Source organism: Globicephala melas, chromosome 4 (genome assembly GCF_963455315.2).
Source record: "Globicephala melas chromosome 4, mGloMel1.2, whole genome shotgun sequence".
Taxonomy (NCBI): Eukaryota; Metazoa; Chordata; class Mammalia; order Artiodactyla; family Delphinidae; genus Globicephala; species Globicephala melas.
This window is the reverse complement of record NC_083317.1, coordinates 124,666,706-124,685,042: the sequence shown is the minus strand read 5'-3', so window position 1 is coordinate 124,685,042 and position 18,337 is coordinate 124,666,706. Positions and strand designations below refer to the sequence as shown.

The window sequence follows — 18,337 nt, the reverse complement described above, 5'->3', positions numbered from 1 at the left end:
CTCGATGACTAACAGCCTTTCATCAGTTTTTCCTCCTGCCATTGTCCAGCAACCCCAGGTAGGGCTGGGTAATGAGGTCGCTTAGCTTTGCTCAGACATTCAGGGACTCAAGGTACTTCAATTATTTATCACTGCCCTTTTTAACCACAGAACAGAAAGTTAGAATAGAGGGTTGAACACAGAAGGGTTTTATTAGCTAGACCAGAAAGTGGTGTACCTCACTTCTACTCACACTTTCTGGGCCAGAATTTGTTCCCAAGGCTCCACCTAACCGTGGGAGAAGCAGTGATACAAGTTAAGCTACGTGTCTAGGAGCAAAGGAAACAAGGTTAGCTGAATACCCAGCAATGGCTCTACCGCAAGGATACTGCATGAGGCACTGGTGCCCCCTCCAACACCATCTTTGTTGGCCCTTTTCTTTCCGTTCCTGGTGTGAGCAGTTTCTTTCCTGCCCTGTCTTAGAAACTTCTCTCCCAACACACATCTGCTCCTCCTGTAGGACCCCTTCTTCCTGGCATGCAGCTCTCTTGCTAACTCTGCGTTTCATCTGAATGATACGTGCCACCTGTAGGGCTAGCTACTTTCATACAGGGCTTTCCAAGACAGAGGGGCCAACCTGGTCCAGCAGTCACCAGATGACAGAAGCAGAGGTGCCAGCCTGCTAGAGAGTGCTGGGGTGGTCCCCCAGCCTGCTGGGAAAGAAACACTCCCACACTTCCAGAGATGCCCAGAAAACCGCTCAGAGAGACTGAGGTTGTCTGAGGTAGAGAGGAGGTGGGAATCTCACTCCCAGCTGCCTGTTGGCTGAGCTGCAAACACTTGTACATCTGCTCCAGGCTGGTGTTGGAGCAGAGCCCAGGAGAGCTCTGGGGAAGTTTGACTCGTGTCCCAGGAGTTTAGGGTACATGAAAGCTGGACTTGACTCTTGCCCAGGGGGTGTGACGGCAAGAGGCTGATGGGGGCTACCTCAGCAGTGGGGTGAGAAGAGGGGGGCAGCAGGGGAGGGGCGGCCCTACTACAATTTGGCGGAACACAGATGTTTCTGTTCTAATCATGGGAACCAAGTGGGCAACCAGAAATGGTCACAGCTACAGCCAAGAGGTCTGCATGCCAGGAAGAGGGGATCCATCAGGAGGAGGAGATGTGGGCGGGAGGGAGAAGTGACCAAGGGAGGGCAGGAGCTGAGAGGAATCATGAAAGGTGTCAATCATGGAAACATCACTTACACCAGGAATGGAGAGGTAAGTGCCAAGAAAGGTGGGATTGAAGCTGGCACTAATGTCCCAGGAAGGACTGCCTCACTTATCAGATCAATTCCTATGTAAAGACTAGAACAGGCCCTTTCTTATGGGTTTAGAGGAGGGCTAAAATCATATTTCACCGGGGCCCAAACCCACTTCCGTGGCCATGGGGGGATCTCTGCAGAGCCTCTCCAAAACCCAGCCAGTGCACCCCTGAAGCAGCCCATATGTAGATACCCACGTGACAGAGGACACTGGACATCCCTGGGAAAATGAGAAACTTCACTGCTTCTTTAAAGAGACTCCACTTCTTTCCTTCTTAGCTGCTTTCCCCTGCCCCGACCATGACTGGAGCTGGAGGAGGTTCGGGGAATGAAGGAAGAGTCAAAGAACACACCTTCCTCATCCTTTCCCCACGGGCGGCCACCAAGCCACGGGGCGAGGCTGAGGAGCGAAGATCTTTTAACTGATGAGACACTGGTGTTTGATCTGGAGAGAACACTTACGGACTATTTTAATATCTGAAAGTGACCAGAATACATTAGGATCTGCCAGAGACGTGGGCAAAGAAACGGAGGGGAGTTGCCAGGGACAGGGAAATAAGTGAAGCTGATTTCTGAGTGTATCATGTTACCAGCACAGTGAAGAGCCAGTTACCCTGGTGTGGGTGGTGACCCCAGGGACGCAGCTAACGGAGGGCGGGGGAGGGAGGACCCTCTGGAGGGAGGCCAGGAGTTACTCCCATGAGATCTGTCCTTTCATTCTTCTTCCACCTCTTCACCACAACCTCTCCTGAATCCAAATGAAGCTAAGGGGGAGAAATCTGCTTTCTAGATCTTTCTGATAGCTATCAACAGAAACTATAGGAAATCAGCTTAAGCAATAGTGAGGGAAACAAGAAGTATTTAGTAAAATCCCCATAACCAGACCTGGGTGTTTCATCAGTGCAGAGGTGGAGTGGTCACCCGAACACTGGCCTTGGCCAAACCTACAACACTTGGCAACTAAACATTCTCCTTCCTTCCATCCTTTGGTTGCATCCTGAATAACAGTAACGCTTTTGTGAAAATGGCATCTGATACTATTTTGTTATGTCATCATGGTCCCGAGGCATAAGTCCTTGTAATAACTAACAGTCATTGAGCATCTGTTCTGGGCAGATGCTTTACACACATTTCCTCATTGTATCAATTAAGATGCTTTCAGTTACAAGGAACAGGAAATACAGATCAAACCGATATCAGATGATTAAAAATCAAAATAATAACGGGAATGTAGGGTTCTTGTAACTAACAGAGCTAAACAGCTTCAGGTAAAGTGTGATCAAGGTGCTGGGTCCTTTTGTCTGCAATTTTTCAGATCTGCTGCCATATGTATATCAATTTCATGTTAGCAAATATGACTGCAGCAGCTCCAAGCTTCCCAGTTATATACTGCAACTTCTAGAGAGAGGTGGCGGTCTCTTCTATTTGCTTCCTGCTAAGAGATAGAGAGTTCTTTCCCAGAACTACTCAGAACAGCTCCAGAATCACTGGCCTGACTTGAGTCACTTTCGTGACAGAAGCCCCATGGCCAGGAGAATGGGCTGCGCTACTGAACACGGGCCTGGGTCCTGAACCACTCGCTGTGGCAGGGGGCTTTTCATGAGCTTATTGGGCTGAAACCAACTGAAAGCCCATGCCTAGAAGTGGGACTGGTGTTGATTCCTCCCACTCATACCTCCACGGGCAAGGTTTCTAGAGCATGTGCAAGAATCAATCACAATATCCTATTCTCATGATACATCAGGACAGCCCAGCATCCCTGTCATGATACAATGAAGGAAATCGAGCCTCTAAGAGGCTGACTAACTTTCTCAGCATCATCTAGAGATACAGCTCCACCCCAAGTCTCTCTGAATCTAGGGCCCGTGCTCTTTCTGCTGTATCTGGTCACCTGCTCATTAGCCCCGTATTTATGAAACATGTGCATCATATTAGATTTCTGTGTGTGCTACAATGTGTGAGTCCTCTGAGTACTGGTCGAAGAACAGCTCCTCACCTTCCCAGGGCTGTTATCTTGTGACTATAGGACATCATGGCTGGGACCCATGGTGTGATTTCTTTTTTTTAAGCGGGAAAGGAAGTTTTTTTATCAGGGGAGAGAAAAGTCCCATCTGTTGTCTGTGTATGGGGAAAGAAGTATTTATTCATTGCTTTGGAAATCCAGGGAACCATGTCTAACACTGGGAAATCAATGTCCCCTCCTCCCAGCAACTAAAAGTGAGGCAGCTTTCCTTCACTGCACACAGATTAGGCAGAAAAGGAGACATGCTCTGTGGTTGCTGTTGGCAAGCCTGGTGAAATAAAATAAATGCCCAGAACTCTGGGAGAATCCAGCTATGTTAAAGGAACCCAGAGTGGCTGATGTGATTGTCAGAGAGGCCCTTTGACCCTCCCAGAAGTATATGTAAAAAACAACAAAAAGAGCTTGTGAACCTATGTAATTTTATCCAGGATCTGATGCAGTATCTGAGTATAAGTTAGGTTGGCATTTAAAGCCCAAATGGCTTCTCAGCAGAAGTTTTGCTGTGAGCTTTCTTGAGTCTTCCTCTTTCATTTCAGAGAGCTCCACTATGTGTGTTCTAGAACTATTTATTATACGCAGTTGTAAAAGAGAAAACCGGAATGCCTGTTTCTTTGTTTTCTGAGGTGTGCTAAGTGATGGAGTGGAGATCGGCACAGGGAATCTGGAACCCCTCAAATCCTCTTTCTGCTTTTCAGAAATGAACCGGCACCACTACGCCCTGTACGTGCACAACTGCCGCCTTGTCTTCCTCTTGCGCAAGGATTTCGACCAGGCAGACACCTTCCGCCCCGCGGAGTTCCACTGGAAGCTGGACCAGGTATGGCGCTCACAGCGCGCTTGCGCCCTGCTCAGCCGCGTGCGGGGATGGTTGGTTAGTCCAGGGATGGTGGCAGTGGGTAGGCATCTCACGGTTCTGGTTACTTGCTGATTTGGGGGAAAATCAACTCTGGGAAACACACAGCATCTTAAAGTCGGGATGGCAACTGCAGCCTTAAAGACCAGTCGGAGGTGGGGAGGACCACACTTCCCGGCTAGAACCCGCACCCGGTAGGTGCCAGCGTGCATCTTGTCGACTTTCTCTGCGCGGAGGTCCTGGGAAGCTGATCCTCTCCATCCCCAGGCCCAGTTTCTGATCTTTGTTAGCGCATATTGATGTCATAAATGCTCCGTGTCTCCTCTTTGATGCTCTCTTTGGGAGACGGTGCAGCCTCGCTTTTGGTGACACAGGTTGCGAACAGGGACCTGAGGACTTTGAAGTCATCAGTGACACAGTGCCCTGTGAGCAGTTCATGTTCTTTTCTGAAGTGGGAAAATCTCTGCCTCGCTCCAGGGCCTTCTGACTTGTGATCACAAGGGCCGCTGTGTCGTACTTGTCAATGACAGATGAAGTGTCTGGTTGGAATCAAAAGCTTTGAAGTGTCTGCTTCGGAGGGCTGTGCAGCGCTGAGATTGCGGAGGTGGTACTTCTCTGGGCGGCCGTGCCGCTGAAGAAGTGTCAGTGCAGCAAGCCCAGAGTTGGCCTTTGCTTAGATTTGAAGGTGGGGGGCATGCATTTTTGTTCAATGGCTTTACATTGTCAGAAGGGAGGGTGGCAGTCAGCAGGGAAGAGGGTCATCGAATGGACGCTGCTTAATGAAGCAGATGAAATGATGCTCATTCTACTGCATCTCGTTTTTGCTTTCTTTCTGCCCAACCCATATTCTGGAAGCTTCTGGGGCCCCCAGTCTTCTTTTCTCCCTCCAAACCCCCCTGTGGGTGCCACCTGCCTCATCTTGTCTAGGGCTGAACGTTTCATAATCCTTTCCCTTCTCTTTCCCAATTACCCGTGTCTACCCCACCCTCTCCCTTTTCTACTTAAGCCTCAGACTCCCAGTGGGGCTGATCTCAGAGTGTGTCACTGGGAAGCATGCCAGAAGGAACCCATTTCCACCAAGATGGGTATGATCGCTACCCCGCTTCCTCCATACAGAAGTACTGACATATGCTCTTTAAGACAGAGATTCATTAACCTCAGGAAATGTCTCAATGGTGGAACATCAGGCAGCGTGACAAGGTCAAGGATGCCAGGTTGATGCAAAAGATGTTTGAGAGAGCCCTGTGGCAACTGCCTAGTCCATTCTCAGTAAATCCCATCCTGCTGTACCCCGGGGTTTTGGAAATATGGCATCTGGATTAATATATGTTCCTCTGAATTAGGAATTCTGGGTCTTGCAGAAATGATGCTATCTTGACATTGTTTATTTGACTTCCCGGCAGCCTCTCAACTAACTTCTAAAATGCCATTTGGCTTCTATGGGATGTTTTTATAAATACGTAATATGAATTGAGATAAATTAAAATAAATTCCATATCATGAGGGGTTTCAATAAAAAAAACATTGCTATACTGGCTGAGATCATTATAGATGCCCTGCAGCATTTCCTAAGATGGGATTGAGAAGCACTGATACAGGCAAATGAAGTCACAGGGTTTGGAATTTAAAATAGGTGAGGAACGAATTCTGGTTCTATAGATAAAAAATATAGTGAATTTAGGAATTCTGAAATCTGTTCCCAAAGTGGCGAATTGAAGGAGGGGCTGAGAGTCACTGAATACCTTCCAAACTACTCTGATCTCATTTATTACCATTCATGGGTGCCCGCTCTGTGCTAGGCACGCTGCATGAGTGGCTCATTCTCATCTCTGCCCCAGTCCTGCCAGGTGGATAATATGAGGCAGGAGACCACGGTCCAGTAAACTGCCCAAGGTCACACAGCAAACCATGGTTAGGACCTGCTTTTTCCGTATGTTAGGCTGCCTCTTTGGTGCACTTGCTAATTAAAATTTTAAATGTTTTTATTTTTTAATTTAAAATTAATTTAGAGATAGGAATTATGCAAAGTGCAAAATGTTTATAGTCTTGATGAAACCCTATGAAACTGTCAAATCTTCACTTTGTTCAAGCTCAGTCTTCCTTGTCTTAGCTTGGGCTGCCACAATCAAATACCACAACCTGGGTGGCTTAAACAGTTCTAGAGGCTGGGAATTCCAAGATCAAGGTGCCAGCCAATTCCATCCCCCCCACCGTGAGGGCCCTCTTTCTGGCTGTAGACAGCAGCCTTCTCACTGTGTCCTCACATGGTGGAGAGAGCTTGGGTACATTTCCTTCTTCTTATAAGGTATGAGCCCTATTGAATTAGGGCCCCATCCTTATGACCTCATTTAACCTTCATTACCTCCTAATGAAGGTTAGGCCCTTTCTCCAAATACAGCTATGTTTGGGGGTTAGGGCTTCAACATATGAATTTTGCAGGGACATAATTCAGTCTATAGTATTCTTCTACTAAACAAATTAATATTTAAAAATGTAACGGCTGCCTATTGATGACCAGAAGCCCCAGCTCACTTGGACAGCTGCTCATGCCCTGAAAGGAGCCACAGTGGGTGGGATATAGGAAACCTCCACCAAACTCATGCTAGCAATCCAGTGGTATATACAGACAAGCCCAGCTTTCTCTGTCCCCTATTTAACTCCCTATGTAGACAGAAACTTACCAGAAGTTTCTTGGAAGTAAATCACTTGATGCCCAAACTGTGTATACCTGATAGAGTATCCTTCCCCAGGAAGCCATCCCAGGTCACCCTGTGAGTAGTTTGCCTCTCCTCTGTGCTCCCCAGACTCTATGCTTCCCAGATTCCCCAATACTTATTCTATCCTAGTGACCCATTTGTCCTTCCTCTCTGCTCACTTGGTGCGAGATCCTGGTGGGCAGGACTGTGTCTTACTCTCTCCAAATTCTCAGTGCAAATGGTAGCCCTGAGCACACAGTTGGTGCCCAGTAAAAGTTGGCATAACGATGAAGGGATACTGAGATCAAATGAAAGGAGAAATGGAGTGAGGGAGGGAGAGAGGGAAGAAGAAAAGGAAAATTGAGATCTTTTAAAACCTCCTGGTGATTAATTGATTGTTTGATCCATTTTTATGGAACACTTTAAAATTCTAAAATTTTGCCATTTTTACTCTCTGGGTCTCAAACGTTCTGCTTTGATCTTGATAATATATTATTTCAAAGATCTCACTGACTTTACCACCAGTGGCTCTGTAACTATTACAAAACTTCCTGGCCTTGGCCAGAAAGGGCTCAAGCCAGTCTAATGTATTGTGTGTATTCAAATTCCTGGCCCACCTTAGGGATTCCAAAGCATAATAAATGTTCTACTGCCTGATGGGACCTCATTTATTCGGAGCATAAACTGTGTGCCAGGCTCTGCAGCTAAACTAAAGCCTCTGCTCTCTGGAAGTATCCATGGTAATGGGGCAAACAAACACATAAACAGACAGTGTACAATCCTATGTACAGTCCTATGTGATGTGTGCTGGGACAGAAGGCAGAGGGCCAGGTAGGGGGAGTCTGTGGGAACCCATTCCAGGGGCACCTGCCACTGGGAAGGGTGGGAGGGCTCAGAGGTATGGAGCCAGGTAGCTGGCAAGGAATGACTAGAAGGGCCATCTTCAGGGGACTGTAAGCTTTCTGTGTGTCAGGGCACAAGGACGGGGTGGAAGGGGAAGGTGTTGACAGTGTTACGGAACCTGGACTTGGGTCCTCTCTCCTGCATGCAGTAAAGCCAATCTACTGACACAGGTTTTGGTGAAGGAAAACACAGCGTTTATTGCAGGGTGCCAAGAAAGGAGAATGGGCAGCTCATGCTCAAAAGACCCGAACCCCTTGATGGCTTTCAGGGAAGAGTTTTTAAAGGCAGTGTGAGGGAGGGGCCCTCAGCATACATGATCAGCTCATGCACAGTTCTCAGATTGGTTGGCATCAAGGTGAAGTTTCAAGCATCACCAATCTTCTGGTTTCAACCAGTCTGGGGTCTATGTGCTCTTGGTCAGCAGTTTTCACCTGGTGGGTCTGGTGACTCTGCTATGTGGGTGGTTTATAGTCTCAACTGTTACCAGTTTCCTGGCCCAACAGCTCTTCTTTGTTTCTACATCTTCGCATTCCTAATCATTAACTCTTTTAAGGCAGTCTAATGTTTTGTGTGTTTTTAAATTCCTGGCCCACCTTAGGGATTCTTTTAAGACTCAGGGGAGGCCTGAGAGACTAAAGCAAAAGCCTTTTACTTCAAAAGACAGGGACACAGGGGCTTGGGTACAGTTTCAACAGGTGTTAGGACCCCAGTTTGGAGAAGCAGGTGGGGATTAAATGCCAGGAGGCTTTTTATATCATGTTATTGAGTTGGTAATTTATCCCCAAAGAATGGACCACAATCAAAGCATTTTGTTATTCAATAGAAGACTAAGAATTTGAGGGATGCAAATGTGAGGAATGCTAGTATGATGTTCATAAAATGTATCACATTTAAGCAAATGTAACTCAGGCCAGGCATTCCGTGGGGCCAGTAGCAGGGGTTGTGATAGAATCAGGGTCTTCCACTTCTCTTTCCACAGCCAGGAGATCAATCACATGACAGATGCTACTTGTCGGCATGGAAACCAGGGCGTGATAGGTGGGCGGGCTTCCACATAGCTCTTCAGGTGTGTGCCCAGGGAGTGTGGTAGTTGTCATGGAGGAGCTGAGTGCTTCCAAAAAGCCCACCCCTTTGCCCTACACCTCAGAAGGCCTTTGCCAGGGTATATGGACTGCCAAGTAAATCCATTACCAGGCAACCCCAAGAAATGCCCTGGCAATCCAGTGTACCTCTTGAAAAGGGATCATAACGATGAGGAGACTCTCATTTTAATGGGATTTTTACTTATGATCTGCTAATGCAAATCCCTCAAGCCTGCAGTTAGTTATGTGCAAACCCAGACCAGAGCAGAGGAGAAGGCCCAGCTGCCAGCTCACATGGGAAAGGTTTATTAATTTGCAGCCCCTCCTGGCTTTCATGTTATTTGGATATGGTAGACTCAGCATCACGAATTCTAATGATCTTCCCTTTGGACTTGCTGGTGCTGGGAAGGAGACCCATTGATATTTTACAGCCTGTTCACCTATTGGAAGACACAGCTTGAGTGACAGCCTTAACGGACCAATAAGAGGACAGGTGTCCCAGGCTCAGACAAGGGAAAAAGATGCATCTCTGAAAAATCGCAGGTAGCACAGGAAGCAGAAGTGAGATACATTCTGTTGGCCATTGCCTTCTCTGTGCAGAACTTGTTAACAGGCACTGGGGGAGAGAAGAAGGATATGAATGACCCTGTCCTGGGAGCCCACAGCCCTGCCCAGATTATAACCAGTTTGAGACACCCTGGAGAGCATTCTCCTGCAAGAGTCCCAAATAATCATGGACAGGAGAAGCAGTCAAAGTAAGTATGGATGCCTGGCTGGGTGAATGTAGGTCCTCATTCAGACTCAACCACCACACAGCTCCAGGCCACACACGAATCCAGGCCTGGTGCAGTTCCAGTCGTTCAGAAGTGAGAAATCAGATTTCTACAGAAAATCTTCCAATTTTTAATATTTTCTCATTTAAAAACATATCATCAGACCAAACAAATGTTCTGTGGTACACCTTTATACTCTGGTCACTGATAAAAACAAAAACACAACAACCAAAAAGCCCCACTATCATTTGGACACAGGAAAACCATACCATAACATGACTATTTGAGAAGTTTAAACCTTCTTTAATGAGACCCACTTGTCCTTTCTAAGCGCTTCCTGTCCTAGCCCCTTGCCCCGCCCTTCATGAAGAATGCTGGATTCCCAGTATCAGGGGGAGTAGGGGGCATGTCTGGTCCCCAATGGCCCCACACCACACCCAAAGAAGAGGGGCCAGTGTGAGTGGGGCAGGGTCCCTTAGACCCAGGTGATCTTCTTTCCTCCCACATATAGGAGAGAATACGTCACAGGACCAAATTCCCCCAGAAACAAATGACAGAGGCAGGATTTGAGCCAAATACTCACATTTGTCAGGCCAACGCCTTTGCCCATCAGGTCCATTCTACTTGCAAAGGCATCTAAAGCCCCTGGAAGAAGCAAAATCCTTTATTCTTGGTGAGAAAAGAGTGTTAGAATGATGTAGAATCAGCTTATTTGCATCTGCTCTTACAGCCAAACTGGGAGTCAAATGAGTGAGTTCAATCATTATTATAGCCAAGTGCCAAGGAGTTAATTGGAGAATAGTCAGTCCAGTCCAGACCAGTCATCTTAATGAGCAAAATAATTGGGCATTGTCAGTGCTCTAATTCCACATTTAAAGACTAACTCTTGGATGCATTGGCCGTGTTTCCTCTAAAGCAGTGACGCCACCCCACTCACTGTCCTGCCCTGGACACTGGTCTCCAGTGAGACCTGCTTTCCTTTAGGAACATGTGTCCTAAACAGAGGGGGAGGAAGAATGTCCAGAATCTCTCTTGCCTCTCCTTTTGTAGGAATCCCAAATGACGTTTTCTAAGATGCCAACTTGCAGGGTTGTTCTGAATGGATGATGGACATGGGGAGAACCACAAATACAGTGGCTCTCGTGTCTTTATTTCTCTGTAATACAGAAGGGCCCCCGATAAACCCCCACTTCTCTGAGTCCCTCTCCTTTCCTCTTCCCATCTCTAAGAACTTCTAGACATTTGGGGAGATGTGGCATCTGTGACTTCATGGTGTTGGCGGAGAAGGGTCCTCAGACCCACATAAGACACCCTAGGTTCTCTTGGGTTGGGACTGTGCAATGACTGGATTTCCTGCTCTTTGGATAGGTGACTGCTGACGTGGTCAGCCCAGTTGTTCTATTTTCTTTAGAGAGGGCACAAATATGCTGGAAATCCACCACTTCAACCCATTCCCTGAGCTGTGTTCTCTCCACCTTAAAGCTCCTTTCCTGGAAGCCTTTCATCCTGCCCCATCTCTGCTGCACTGGTTACCTCTATGCCACAATACCTCACCTGGGCTCCTCGGGGTCCCAAGTGAGCCACCTGTGGTGGACAAAATAATGGCCCCAAAGGTGTCCACCTTCTAATCCCTGAAATCTGTGAATATGTTACCTTACATGGCAAAGGGTCTTTACAGGCGTGATTAAATTAAAGGTCCTGAGCTAGGGAGATTATCCTAGATTAGTCAAGTGGACCCAATGTAATCACAAGTTTCCTTATAGGAGGGAGGCAGGAGGATTAGAGTCAGAAAAGATGTGACAGGAAGCAGAGGTCAGAGTGGTATGGGGCCATGAGCCAAGGAATGCAGCCACCCCTACGAGCCGGGAAAAAAAAGAAACAGATTGTCCATTACAGCCTCCAGAAGGAACACAGCCCAGCTGACACCTTGATTGTAGCCCAGGGAGACTCATTTCAGATTTCTGACCTCCAAAACTGTAAGATAATAAATCTGAGTTGTTTTAACACAAAGGTTGAGGTTATTTCTCATAGCAGCAATAGGAAATGCATACTCTGTTCATGAGCCTTGGGGAGGCCACCTCCCACCTCCCCACACTTTACTGAGGTGACCCTGGGCCCAGCTATCCAGGCAGGTTCAGAGAATCTTCTGTACCCACAGTGTGTGGTGCCTCTGCCTACCCCCACACCCCTGTCTCTATGGAGCCCCTCCCCTTGGAGGCGTGGCCCTAGGAGGGAGGGAGGAAGGAAGAGGCACTGCCTCTAACATCCCCCATTCACTGCCTACTTTGCTTTTCACCAAGCCTGCTTCTCCAGAGCCTCTGGATTAGGATTCCCAAGGGGCATATTTAGCCTTTCCTTCTGTCCTAAGCCATATTCTTCCTCTAGCCTAAGGTGCCGGCCCCCTCACCAGCCATGATAAGTGGCTCTTATCATCTTCCCTAAAGGTACCTCTCTGCCTTTAGGGAAGAAACACTGAGACCTTCATGCTTGGTTCTGAAAATGCGAAAACAAACAGAAAATCCTCTTTCTCTTGACAGAGCCTCACCTGGAAGCTTACAACTGACAAGCTGATACATGAATGAGATCCTCTAGATAATACCCGTCCTTCCCCTGAAGCACAGAAACCTGCTTCACTGGAAGGTCACCCCTCGAGTTCACACCTCACCCCACTGTGCTGTCAGCTTTGTGCCCCAGGGCTTGCTCCCAGGCAGAGGAGCCTCCTGGCTCCAAGGAGCACAGTCCAGGAGCAGTAGCTTTACTGCCCTGGGAGCACCTCTCACCCAGAGGGCATGGGAGCAACTAGGCGTGGAGGTGAGGAGCATTTCTGGGCAGCCCCCTGCACTCTTCTCAGGAGTCTCTGGGAAGCCAGCCCCCCTATCCCACCTGCCACAGCCATGACCTTGACAATGCCCTCTTGTACTGGCTTGTTCTCTGTCCCTGACTCGCTCTCCCACTTCCTCTTTCCTCCTCCCTAGAAGCAGCTCCCTAATGAACCCCCTGCTCTGGTTCGTCTGGGTAGCACAGGTAGTTTTGATCTACAAGTGGGCAGTTAGCAAACAGCCACTGCTATTATTATTGGAAAGAAAGGGACTTCTTCAGAGTTTCAGGGGCATAACTATGATGAAAAGGAGGAAGCTACCAAGAGACAAAAGTAAAGTGAATAAAAGGAAGGAAGGGAAGTTCAGCGAGGTGAAGATGAGTGCTGCCGGATGTGCGTGGAGCTGATCTCGAGCCTAACCAACAGTAAGATCTGATGACAAATAGATAACTCTATCTGTGTCGTACTGGGAACGTAGTCTCCACAAATCCACTGAGGGCTTCCCTAGCCTTACTCATCAATATATCCTGAGCCATTTGCTTGAAGAGCTGGTTTCTCAAGGCTTTCTTGGATTTCCATTATTACTCAAAGGATTTTCTTTCTTTTTTCTTCTGAAGAGCCTACGCTAAAGGAGAATCCAAACTCTCGGTGAATTGAGACCTGCAGGAATGTCATTCCATTACCGAACCAAACCTGGGTCTGCTTGCCCACTAGCAGTGAAGCCAATCTACTGACACTGAGTTGTGGTGAAGGAAAGTACAGCATTTATTGCAGGGCGTCAAGCAAGGAGTCCAGGCAGCTAGTGCCTAAGAAACCAATAGCTTTCAAGGAAAGATTTTTAAAGACAGGGAGGAAGGTTGTGGCATGCTTGATCAGCTTTTGGACATTCTTCTGATTGGTTGGTGGTGAGGTAATTGGGAGTCAACATCATCAACCTTCTGCTTCCAGCCTGTCTGGCATCTACGTGCTTGTGGGCAACATAGAGTTCACTTCTTCCACCTGGTGGGGGTTTCAGAATTTGCAAAACAGATCAAAGGACATGGCTCAGAATATTATTTATGGCTCTTGTGGAGGAACTAAAAGTCCTTGACTTTGTTTAATGGCTAAACTATTATTTTGTCTTGCTTAACTGTTTTCCTTTCCTTCTGCATTTTCTCACTTCTCTGATTAAATTTATTCTTTGGAACTCAGGGAAGGCCTAGGAGGCTAAAGATTTTCTACATATAAGAGGCAAGCAGAGCATATTGGGGGCAGGGGGGAGTCTGTACCAGGAAGGTCCCATAGGGTCCTGCTAGGTTATAATTCTCTTCTCTGCTGCAATCTCACTGTCTTCTCCCACTCCCTCATTCCATCTTGAAGTAGAAGGCTATACCACTGCTAAATTTAAACAAATCGAATATGCTAATTATCCTATACCTTTCTCCCTTTGCTGTCAGACCTGGTTCCTCTCTGGTCTGTTTTCCCCAGATGAGCATCTGCTCAGTAATTCCTTTTGCTCCCATGAAATCATTATTTGTGTCTTAGCCTGTACAACTGCCCAGAGGCAACAAATGCATTTTTTTTCAGTAGACATCCAGTAATACATATTTAAAAACAGACTATCATTTTACTGTTAAAAAGAAGAAAACAATGTCAACACAATTACAAATGCTTAGTAAATCAAATCACTGTTTCAGTAATAAGATGCTCAAGCCTTGGGGTGGTCCCAACGGAGGCAGCTTTGACTCAGTCACCACACTGGCTGTGCCTTGCTCCTGTCTTTTTAGACTGCTTTGGGGATTAGGTGCCAGTGGGAGGGGAGGGAGACTCCTCCTTGGCATCAAACCCAAGTGTCTGCATTTGTTATATGCAAGATATTTTTTCTCTCTGTCACTTCCACAGTATAGAAAACAAGAAACTGGCAAAATTGAAACCTGATACAAAATGACACATTCTAGTGCTAACGCCCTCATTTAAGAGACACGAGGCAGAGGCACGGATCACCATGAAGTCACTGTATACTGAGAAGGAGAATTGCATTGAACATTACTTCTGTTCTTACTTCGTGCCAAGCACTTTCTTTTAATGCTAACAAAAATCTTGCAGTTTAGGCAAAACACCCAGGTTAAGGATGAGGAATAGGAGACATAGTAGGGATCTTTCCACATCTCTTATCTAATAAATGGAAGAACCTTGAATGTGACCTCAAGACACACATGTGCCAAGAGGGTAAAAGGCACTATTATTGACTTGGGAGAATTTACAACCTTAATGAATATACAGGATGACAAGAATGAATCAGTATCCATGCTGATACCTGAGTGTTTAGAACAGGGCATGGATGTCCAGCAAGAAACAGATTCCAAGCTCAGCTTATCAGGAATCATATTTTAGCATCTTTTGAAGTAAAGATCACCTTGCTCCTGAGGTACAGGGGTGAAAGGGCTGTTCATCCCATAAAACAAGAGAATCCAGTGAAGCTGATTTCCCAGGGAAGACCACTCCTCCAAGGATGTCCTGCAAAGCAATAACCCTGGAGGCCCTGGGCAGTGATAGTAATTTGCCCTACCTTCCCTGCTTCCTCTCACTGAGTCATCTGTTTCCGTCCTTAATGTCTAAACATGCAAATATTGCTGCACTTTCTGCTCATCAGTTTAGCTAAAGGAAGTGCCCTTTAATTATGCTTTTAACTAATGAACCTCCTCCATCACCTTGACAATTAGTGCATATTTAGAAGGAGGAAAGGCCTCATTATGAATCAGCTACTGCATCTCTTGGTTACTCAGAAGATGGTGGCTTTCTTGAGACAATAGAAATCAGAATCAAAACACAAAATAAGCCTTGTGATTGCATTAACTTCTAGTAGCCCTTAGGTGTAAGAATGGCAAATAGTCAATAACGTTATATGTGATGGAAAAAAGGAAAACTAGCATTTTGTGAGAGGATATTGTGTGCCAATCCCTAAATTCATTGTTTTGCGTACATTAAGTCTAAGCTGCCCAGTTACTTTTGAAGTTATTTCTTAACTCCATTTTATAGATACTGAAATTGAGGCTCTGAAAGATTAAGTAATCTGCCTAAACTGTTGGACCAAGTCCATTATTTTCCAAAGCTCCGTGTTCTTTTCCATTATGTGTTTATCTTGTTGAGGAGTATTTATATAGCTCGGCAGAATGGGGTATCTGCCAAGTTTTCACCATATTTCTCCATGCATTGGTCTCAGCAGACACTCGCAGGAATAATTTGCTTCCATACAATTCCCAGGCACAGACAGATTGGACAACACTATGTATGCACCTATCTGCATGACTTTTTTTTAAAATATAAATTTATTTATTTATTTATTATTGGCTGCGTTGGGTCTTCTTCGTTGCTGCGCGCGGGCTTTCTTTAGCTGTGGTGAGCGGGAGCTACTATTCACTGTGATGCGTGGGTTTCTCATTGTGGTGGCTTCTCTTGTTGCAGAGCACAGGCTCTAGGCACGCAGGCTCAGTAGTTGTGGAGCACGGGCTTAGTTGCTCCGTGGCATGTGGGATCTTCCTGGACCAGGGCTCGAACCCATGTCCCCTGCATTGGCAGGAGGATTCTTAACCACTGCGCCACCAGGGAAGCCCTGCATGGCTTTTAAGAATAAAAGAGAATGTGTCATGGGAAGGCAAGTTATTTCCACTATCTAACTGACCTGTTCCTCTTTCAAGACCATCTTTCAAGACTCAAGGCTCACATCCTTGATAAAGACTTTCCTGTAATTCCCTCTCCTGTAGAGAATTGACCTTAACTCCATGGAGGCCCCAGAATTTTATCACATTTTTCACACTTTATTACACTTATTTGTTTGTTGGTTCATTTCTTCCACTACACTGAGATTTCATGTCTTATTTCACCTCTTTAACCTTTAACACAGTGTCTAACACAAAAAAATGTGTCCAATAAATGCTGCTTAAATTTTTAAAAATGAGTTCTTATCTGAATGTCATAATCTGATCTTCTACACTGTGATTCCCAAACACTGCTCCATAGACCTACAAGTACCAGTTTGGCTATGTAGGTATTATCTGAGGAACATTGAAAAAAGCTTCCAAAAACAAAACAAAACAAAACACAAACAAGATGTTCTTTAATGGGTGAATGAATAAATAACCTATTGTGTATCCATACATGGAATGCTGTTTAGCAATAAAAAGGAACAACATATACAGCATATCTATTTACACAACATAGATGAATTTCAAAAATATTATGCTAAGTGATAAAAACTAGACAACAAAGACTAGATATTCTATGACTTCATTTACATGAAATGTCCACAAAAGGCAATTTTGAGATGGAAAATAGATCAATGGTTGCCTAGGGCTCAAAGTCAGAGTAAAAGTCAACTGTAAATGAGCACAGCCTTTTTGGGGTGATGGAAATGTTCTAAAACTAGATTGTGATGGTTGTTGCACAACTCTATAAATTTATTAGAAATTATTGAATCATACAATTACAAGTGAATTTTATGATATATAAAATAAATTTTATCTATACAGCTATTTAATAAAGTTATTAAAAATAATAATGAAAACAATTAAAGAATGAAAAGAAAGAAGGAACAAAGAAAGCAAGCCACAGTTCTTTGAGCTTGAAGTGTTATAGAATGAAGATCATCAATGCCAGAATTCCTGGAAATTTAGGGAGTTAATATCAGAAAGGAGGGATATACAGGAAGAGAACTCAAACTCTGAATATAAACTTCTCGCAAATCCTTGTCTGACCCCTGAACTGGGTACACACAGAGGAGACTTTGGAAACCCAGTGAAAATTGATAGCAGGAGAGATGAAAAACCTGATCAGAGATTTTAGTTACTGCTTACTTGAAATTAGACAAATTTTGGAATTCCTCCAAGTTATAAGGACTAGGTAAACACCTAGAGTTTTCCAATGAAATGACAGAAGAGACATATATTAGAAATAAAGTTCATATGCCAGGATTTATGGGCTTGTCCAAAATTAAGGGTAAACCCAAACAGTAATATCCTTATATAGTATAAAACCAAACTCTACAGGTACAAGGTGACCGTCCAGTAATTTAATAAAAATGAACAATCTCAGAGAAAGATAACAAGAATCCAGAGTTTCTAACATGTACAATCCACAGTCCCCAGTATTAAGTATAAATTATTAAACATGTGAGGAAACAGGAAACAATGTGACCTAAGGTTCAGAGTAAAATCATTCAAGAGAAACCCTGAGATGACACAGATATTGGAATTTTCAGAAAGCAGTTTTAAAGCAGCTATTTTAAATTGTTTTAAAAAGCTTTAAAGTAAATGTTCTAACAATGAATGAACAGATAGAGAATATCAGCAAAGAAATGGAAACTATACAGAAATGTCAAATCTAAAGTGGTAAATACAATATCTAAAATGAAAAGAAGGATTTAGCAGCAGATTGGAGATAGAAGAGTCAATGAACTGGAAGAGAGATCAAAAGCAATTGTACAATATGAAGAGGGAAGGGGAGAGAAGAAAGATTTCTTAAAATCTAGAGCCAGTGAGGAGGAAGGGAGAGAGGAGAAGAAAGGAGAGGAGAAAAGACAAAATTCTTAAAAGGACCAAAGGACAAGAATAAGTGAATGGGGCATAAAAAAAATTAACTGAAAAAGTAGTGGTTGAAAAATTTTCCAAACTTGGTGCAAAACATCATTTTAAAGTTCGAATAAGATAAGCAAGTTCCAAACTGGATAAATACAAAGAACACTCCTAAGCACATCATCCTCAACCTGTTGAAAACCAAAAATAAAGAGGAAATTTTGAAAGCACCCAGAGAAAAAGAAAAAAAATTATTTTTCATATGGGAGAACAACAATGTAATGTGAATTACACCTGACATTTTACTGGAAATGATGGGGACCAAAAGACAATGGGATGACAAAGTAAGTCTTCA

The 18,337-nt window shown here is 45.0% G+C and overlaps 1 protein-coding gene across 3 annotated transcripts in view; it reads left to right on the top strand.

The window, feature by feature from the left end:
* Nucleotides 1-18,337, top strand: part of CLSTN2 (calsyntenin 2) — a 650,414-nt gene that overhangs the window by 545,137 nt on the left and 86,940 nt on the right. For all 3 annotated transcript variants that reach the window (XM_060298550.1, XM_060298549.1, XM_060298551.1), the window contains exon 8: nt 4,004-4,125. In XM_060298550.1, the coding sequence (XP_060154533.1) occupies nt 4,004-4,125 (122 nt within the window). The remainder of the gene's footprint in view (nt 1-4,003; nt 4,126-18,337) is intronic.